At 44.0% G+C, this 8370-nt stretch overlaps 1 protein-coding gene across 1 annotated transcript in view; it reads left to right on the top strand.

Annotated features, from left to right (window-relative positions):
- Positions 1-8017, top strand: part of LOC112075653 (uncharacterized) — a 23090-nt gene extending 15073 nt beyond the window's left edge. The window contains exon 2 of the mRNA XM_024142617.2: positions 6874-8017. Coding sequence (XP_023998385.1) covers positions 6874-7817 — 944 coding nt within the window. The 3' untranslated portion in view covers positions 7818-8017. The remainder of the gene's footprint in view (positions 1-6873) is intronic.
- The last annotated feature ends 353 nt before the right edge of the window (positions 8018-8370 follow it).

The raw sequence follows: 8370 nt of genomic DNA, 5'->3' as shown, positions 1-8370 counted from the left end.
CCCATTCATCATCGCACCATTCATCACACAGTACCTCATCACTCCAGTCATTCAATCACCCAGTACCTTCATCACACATACCTTCTCACACAGTACCCTCATCACACGAGTACCATTCACCACACAACACCCTACAGTACACACCTAACATCACACAACACCCTACAAATCACCCTCACATCACACAACACCCTACTGTACATCACCCTACATCACACAACACCACAGTACTCCACCCTACATCCACAACACCCTACAGACATCACCCACATCGATACACCATCGGGGATGCAGCATAGCTTAGTTGGTAATAGAGCGTTGCTAGAACCGCAGGTAGGCCTAGTGTTAGACCGGACTAGAGACGCAGTAGCCTAGTGTTAGAGGTAGAACAGCAGGTAGCTAGTGGTATAGAGCGTGGACAGCCAGGTAGCTCTAGTGGTTAGAGCTTGACGTAACCAGTAGCCTAGTGGTTAGAGCGTTGACGGAACCCAGGTAGCCTAGTGGTTAGAGTTGCTATAACCAGCAGAGCTTATAGTGGTAATAGAGCGTTGGGGGGGGGACATAAACCAGCAGGTAACGGCAGGTAGCCTAGTGGTTAGAGTGTAGGGACGGCAGGTAGCCTAGTGGTTAGAGTGTAGGGACGGCAGGTAGCCTAGTGGTTAGAGTGTTGAACTAGGAAGATCGAATCCCTGAGCTGACAAGGTAAAAATCTGTCATTCTGCCGCTGAACAAGGCAGTTAACCCACTGTTCCTAGGCCGTCATTGAAAATAAGAATTTGTTCTTAACTAACTTGCCTAGTTAAATATTTTTTTTTAGTGTCATACCCAAGAAGACTCAAGGCTGTAATTGCTGCCAAACGTGCTTCAACAAAGTACTGAATAAAGGGTCTGAATACTTATGTAAATGTGATATTTTAATAAATTAGCAAACAACTGTTTTTGCTTTGTCATTATAGAGTATTGTGCGTAGATTGATGAGGGGAAAAAATGATTTAATCAATTTTAGAATAAGGCTGTAACCTAACAAAATGTGGAAAAAGTCAAGGGGTCTGAATTATTTCCGAAGGCAATGTACGTGATACTCAAATTGTCCCTATACCCATCATGAGGTTGCTACCTAGCCTATGAATTAAAGTATAAAACGTTGGTGCACAGGTCGAGAGAAACATTTGAGTAATCAAGGTGACAGACAGTGACACATTCAATACCTCCTTGCGTCTAGCTGGGTGTAATCATCCAACAGTTGCAAACGAGAGTTTCTATTCGACAAATTCAGGTATGTTCATCCCCGTTTCAGTCTGTTTGCTTCCTTTTAATAAAGGTTTTTCAACAGAATCAGCGGAATGAGCCTCCCGAGTGACAGTGGTCTAGCTGTGCCACTAGAGATTCTGGGTTCGAGTCCAGGCTCTGCCGCGACCGGGAGACCCATGGGGCGGTGCACAATTGGCCCAGCATCGTCTGGGTTAGGGAGGGTTTGGCCGGCAGGGATGGCCTTGTCCCATCGTGCACTAGCGACTCCTGTGGTGGGCCGTGCGCAGTGCACGCTGACACGGTCGCCAGGTGTACGGTGTTTCCTCCGACACATTGGTGCGGCTGGCTTCTGGGTTAAGTGGGCGTTGTGTCAAGAAGCAGTGCGGCTTGGATGGGTTGTGTTTCGGAGGACGCACGGCTCTCGACCTTCGCCTCTCCCGAGTCCGTACTGGAGTTGCAGCGATGAGACAATAGTGTAACTAACAATTGGATGCCACGAAATTAGGGAGAAAAAATAAAATTCAACGTAATGAATACACCCCTGATCCAGTGCTTAATTTGAGCCGGAACCTGCCGGAACAGGATCTGACAGCTCTCTGTTTTGGACCGTTTTGTGTCCAGAACCTATTTGGCCGGATCCGGTACCTCTCGTGGCTTGAAGATGGGGTATGTGATCCGGTACCTCTCGTGGCTTGAAGATGGGGTATGTGATCCGGTACCTCTCGTGGCATGAAGATGGGGTATGTGATCCNTGATCCGGTACCTCTCGTGGCTTGAAGATGGGGTATGTGATCCGGTACCTCTCGTGGCATGAAGATGGGGTATGTGATCCGGTACCTCTCGTGGCATGAAGATGGGGTATGTGATCCGGTACCTCGGAGCTCACCCCACTCTACTACTGTTTGTTCCAGAACCTCCCGATTTACAAATGAAGCACTGCCCTGATCACACGCAAACACAGTTCACTTTCATAGCATCCACATACAAACAGCATGATCTCTTTGCTTGTAGTACAGTTCCATCTCGCATCTACGCTCTCTCCTCCTCTCACCTTTTCCCTTTGCTTGTGGACTTCAATGCACAACACATCAACTGTCTGTGACCAGGCAAAAAATCATTTTCTAGCCAAACCTTCATATCATAACTGCTAACCGCTACACACAGCCTACATCATAGTCAACATAGCTACTAGAACTAACGCCTTAGTAAACACGCTACCATCATGCAGTGCAGTGTAGAGTCAGCAAACAGTTTGGCTGGTGGGCAATAAATTAATAAAACCAAAAGCTTACCTTGATGTGAGTTCTAGTGTTGGATAGCCAGCTAGGTAACATAGCATTCTCACTGTTTGAGCTGGGTGTTTGAGTAGGCTAAACTAGCTAGCTGCATTCGCTAGGTAAGTGAAAGTGAAAAAATATAAAATAAATATAGTTAGCTCTCTCTCTCTCTCTCTTAATATAATTTCCATTCAAAGGGCTTTATTGGCATGGAAACATATGTGAAATAAACAATGAACAGTAAACATTACACTCTCAAAAGTTCCAGTGTTGTAACGATGTTAAAATAGTTAAAGTACAAAAGGGAAAATAAATAAACATAAATATAGGTTATATTTACAATGGTGCTTGTTCTTCACTGGTTGACCTTATCTTGTGGCAACAGGTCACACATCTTGCTGCTGTGATGGAACACTGTGGTATTTCACCCAATGGATATGGGAGTTTATCAAAACTGGATTTGTTTTCAAATTCTTTGTGGGTCTGTGTAATGTGAGGGAAATATGTGCCTCTAATGTGGTCATACATTTGGCAGTAGGTTAAAAGTTCAGCTCAGTTTCCACCTCATTTTGTGGGCAGTGTGCACATAGCCTGTCACATAGACCTTCCAAATACTATGGAAGGGGGTGAGAACCATCAGCCTGCTAGGTTTAGTAAATAAAGTCAATGTACCCAGAGGAGGAGGGAAGCTAGCTGTCCTCTGACTACACCATGGTGCTACCCTACAGAGTGCTGTTGAGGCTACTCTAGACCTAGATTGCAAAAATGTATTTTAATAAATTATTTGGTCATGTGAATATATTTAGTATAGTTTTATGTAAAAAGGATAACTTTTTAAGTGTTTTACTTTTTTTATTTGTATGAAATTCACTGAGGAGGACGGTCGTCCCATTCCTCCACTGCTGCAGAGTCTTTGTGTTGCCTCCTACAGGGCAGGACGAGTGGGAGCACGGACACTAACTAGCCTTATCTGTAAAGACCACTTAGTTTTAAGGTCTCTGTTAGTTGATCCTGCTTATTTCATTGCTGTGTGCTTACACCAATGTTGATCATTTCATCCAATCAATTGGTATTTAATTTGATAGTTGTGTAAAGTTGATCATACTGTAATCTAAAATGAATCCACACAAACCTCAGATTAAACCTGCAGCATTTGTTGTCTTGGCAGTTTGAGTGCATTAACAGCTGTGATGGATTCTAGCATAGGGCTGAAGGTGACAGCCCTGCTCTAGTCCTTATCCTGGGAAAGCAGACCTCCACATGGTGGTTACATCAGACACATTGACAGAACTCAATGCAGTGTAACAATAGTGATGTCCTGGTTACTCTGTGTTGTGTTGCTCTGTGTTATGTTACTCTGTTGTGTTACTCTGTGTTGTGTTACTCTGTGTTGTGTTACTCTGTGTTGTGTTACTCTGTGTTGTGTTACTCTGTGTTGTATTATGTTACTCTGTGTTGTGTTACTCTGTGTTGTGTTTACTCTGTGTTGTTTACTCTTTGTTGTGGTACTCTGTTTGCTTGCTCCTGTTTTGTTACTCTGTGTTGTGTTATTCTGTTGTTATTGATTACTCTGTGTTGTGCTTGTGTATTACTCTGTGTTGTGTACTCTGTGTTGTATTGTGTTGTGCTCTGTTTTGCGTTTATGTTACTCTGTGTTGTGTTGCTCTGTGTTATGTTACTCTTGTTGTGTTACTCTTGTATGTGGTTACTCTGTGTTGTGTTACCTGTGTTGTTTACTCTGTGTTGTGTTACTCGTGGTTTGTTTGTTTGTTACTCTGTGTTGTGTTACTCTGTGTTGTGTTGTGTTGCTCTGTATTATGTTACTCTGTGTTGTGTTACTCTGTGTTAGTTATGTTACTCTGTGTTGTGTTGACTCTGTGTTATGTTTACTCTGGTGTGTATGTGTACTCTGTATTGTTTACTCTGTTTATGTTACTCTGTGTGTGTTGTGTTACTCTGTTGTATTGTGTTACTCTGTTTATTGTGCTCTTGCTGTGTTGTGTGCTCTGTTTATTTTTACTCTGCTGTTTGTGCTTACTCTGTGTTATGTTATGTTACTCTGTGTTGTGTTACTCTGTGTTATGTTACTCTGTCTGTGTTGTGTTACTCTGATTGTGTTACTCTGTGTTATGTTACTCTGTGTTGTTGTGTTACTCTGTGTTGTATTGTGTTACTCTGTGTTGTGTACTCTGTATTATGCTTACTCTGTGTTATGTTTACTCTTGTGTGTTATGTTACTCTGTGTTGTATTGTGTTTACTCTGTTTGTATGTGATTGTATTCCTCTGTGTTGTGTTCTGTGTTACTCTTGTATTGTGTTTACTCTGTATATGTGTTACTCTGTGTTGTGTTACTCTGTGTTGTGTACTCTGTTGGTGTTACTCTGTTATGTTTACTCTGTGTGTGTTTACTCTGTGTTATGTTACTCTGTGTGTGTTATGCTTACTCTGTGTTGTATTGTGTTACTCTGTGTTGTATTGTATTCCTCTGTGTTGTGTTGTGTTACTCTGTGTTGTGTTACTCTGTGTTGTGTTACTCTGTGTTGTGTTACTCTGTGTTATGTTACTCTGTGTGTGTTATGTTACTCTGTTTGTATTGTGTTATCTCTGTGTTGTATTGTATTCCTCTGTGTTGTGTGTGTTACTCTGTATTGTGTTACTCTGTGTTGTGTTACTCTGTGTTGTATGTCGTTTACTCTGTATTATGTTACTCTTGTTGTGTTATCTTGGTGTTATGTTACTCTGTTTGTATTGTTTACTCTGTGTGTTATTGTATTCCTCTGTGCTGTGTGTGTTTACTCTTGTATTGTTTACTCTGTGTTGTGTTACTCTGTTGTTACTTGTGTTACTCCTGTATTATGTTACTCTTGTGTTATGTTACTCTGTATTGTCTTATGTTACTCTGTGTGTATTGTGTACTCTGTGTGGTTGTGTTACTCTGTGTTGTGTTACTCTGTGTTGTGTGTATACTCTGTGTTGTTTACTCTTTGTGTGTTATGTTACTCTGTTTGTGTTACTCTGTGTTGTTGTTATGTTACTCTGTTGTTGTATTGTGTTACTCTTGTTGTATTTTTGTTTATCTTGTATGTGTACTCTGTATTATGTTACTCTGTTTGTATTGATTACTCTGGTTGTGTTATGTTACTCTGTGTTGTATTGTGTTACTCTGTGTTGTGTTACTCTGTGTTGTGTTACTCTGTGTTATGTTACTCTGTGTTGTAGTTTACTCTGTGTTGTGTTATGTTACTCTGTGTTATGTTACTCTGTATTAGTTACTCTGTGTTTGTATGTTATTACTCTGTGTTGTGTTACTCTGTGTGTGTTACTCTGTTGTTATGTTACTCTGTGTTGTGTTATCTATGTGTTATGTTACTCGTGTGATGTTTACTCTGTTGTTGTGTTACTCTGTGTTGTATTGTTACTCTGTGTTGTGTTACTCTGTGTTGTGTTACTGTTATGTTATCTTGTAGTTACTCTGTGTGTGTTACTCTTGTTTGGTTACTCTTGTGGTATTGTGTTACTCTGTGTTAGTTACTCTGTATATTTACTCTTGTGTATTGTGTTACTCTGTGTGTGTTACTCTGTGTTGTGTTACCTCTGTTATGTTACTCTGTGTTATGTGTTTACTCTGTGTTGTGTACTCTGTGTGTATTGTGTTACTCTGTGTCTGTGTTACTCTGTTATGTGTCGTTACTCTGTTGTGTTACTCCTGTATTGTGTTACTCTTGTTGTATCTGTGTTACTCTTGTATGTTTACTCTGTGTTGTGTTACTCTGTGTTATGTTACTCTGTGTTGTTTACTCTGTGTGTACTCCTGTGTTACTCTTTGTTGTGTTGTATGTACTCTGTGTTGTGTTACTCTGTGTGTTATGTTACTCTGTGTTGTGTTTACTCTGGTTATTGTTACTCTGTGTTGTGTGTTACTCTGTGTTGTGTTACCTCTGTGTTGGGTTACTCTGGTGTTGTGTTTACTCTGTGTTTGTTACTCGTGTGTGGTTACTCTGCTGTTCTGCTTACTCTGTTTGGTGATACTCTTGTGATGTTAGCTCAATTCTCGATGTTGTTACTCTGTGTTGTATTGTGTTACTCTGTGTTGTGTTACTCTGTGTTGTGTTACTCTGTGTTATGTTACTCTGTGTTGTGTTACTCTGTATTGTGTTACTCTGTGTTGTGTTACTTTGTGTTATGTTACTCTGTGTTGTGTTACTCTGTGTTGTGTTACTCTGTGTTGTGTTACTCTGTGTTTTGTTACTCTGTGTTGTGTTACTCTGTGTTGTGTTACTCTGTGTGGTGTTGTTGCCAACCTGCAGCCTAGTTTAATGGCTAATCTAATCTCCCTCTTGACAGGTGGCTTGGGCACACCCACGTCATCAGCTGGCAGCTCCACCTGCAAGAGGCTCCAGCAGCACCGGCGCCCAGAGTACCTGAGGACAGAGTTACACAGGCTACAGAGCACCCTGGCTGGGGAGGAGGGGAGGACAGCCTGCCTGACCAACGGAGCATCTGGATGTCATGGGATGAACAGGCAGAACGGGCACAGTGATGTCATAAAGACGAGCAACACCCTGAGACTACATGTACCACCAGCTGGCTCATGTGTCTCAGTCAGCCAGCAGCTCTCTCCTCTGGAGACATACAGCTCAGAAGCATACAAACCATCCCTAAGTTACCAAAACAACCACTTAATTTCCTCCTCTCCTACTCTTCCTCTTCTCCTTTCCTCTCCCACTCTTCCTCTCCTCTCCTCTCCCACCCCTCCTCTCCTCTCATCCTCTCCTCCTCCTCTCTCACAGGAAGAGGGGTGTTGTGTCACTAAGTTTTCATCATCCAACCCTCAGGCCAGTTCCCCCAGCCCTCAGAGTGACTTCAGGTTGACCCCAGGGTCAATCCCCCTACAGCCCTGCCTCTTGAGCCCTAACGCCGGGTCTAGTTCTGCTGCCTCTGCCACTCAGTTCTGCCCTCCTAAGTCCAGACCCAGGTCCCCTAACTCCAGGACCTGTCCCTCTGGTTCCACTGGCTCCAGGTCATCCCAGTCCCCCCAGCCTACCTGCCACTCCAGGCCACCTCCTTCAGGGGACACCCCCTTCAGCTCTTCTTTCAGCTTCATCCAACAGTCACTGAGCCTTGATTCACTGAGCTCCAGTCACAGGACAGATACAGACACTGCAGCTGGTGAGAGGCCCCCTGGCCTAAACCCAGACCCACAACCACTGAACAGCTCTCCTGGCCTAAACCCAGACCCACAACCACTGAACAGCTCGCTCTCCTGGCCTAAACCGCACAACCACTGAACAGCTCTCCTGGCCTAAACCCAGACCCCACAACCACTGAACAGGTCCCCTGGCCTAAACCCAGACCCAACCACTTGAACACTCCCCTGGCCTAAACCCAGACCCACAACCACTTGAACAGCTCCCCTAGTCTAGACCAGACCCGCTGGATCAGTCCTCAGCTAGGTCGTTAAAGACTGGATCAGTCCCATCCCACTCAGACCCACTGTATGTGGTCTGTCCACCCTGCCAACCTGTATCAGCCCCCCTTGACCAATTACCATCCAGGGCATTTGGCTCGAGCTCCAACCAATCACGACTAGGAGTTTGGGTCTCTCTTTGGGCTTTCTGTTTCAAAACTGTCAACTCCGAATCGTGTCCATCAGAGCCAGGCTCGTCCTCTCAGCCAATCAGACGGAGTACGGGACCGGCTCTCACCTTGGGTGTGGCAGGACCGCCACTGGGAGGGCCGGGAGAGGGCGGGACCACGTCTGCGGGCGTTACCCTCCTCTGTGACCTCTGACCTAACGGAGGGGAGCCTGACTGTGACTCCTCCTCTCTGGACACAGAAGCT

The sequence above is a fragment of the Salvelinus sp. IW2-2015 genome, unplaced genomic scaffold (genome assembly GCF_002910315.2).
Source record: "Salvelinus sp. IW2-2015 unplaced genomic scaffold, ASM291031v2 Un_scaffold3321, whole genome shotgun sequence".
Lineage (NCBI taxonomy): Eukaryota > Metazoa > Chordata > Actinopteri > Salmoniformes > Salmonidae > Salvelinus > Salvelinus sp. IW2-2015.
This window is presented reverse-complemented; position numbering and strand designations above follow the sequence as displayed.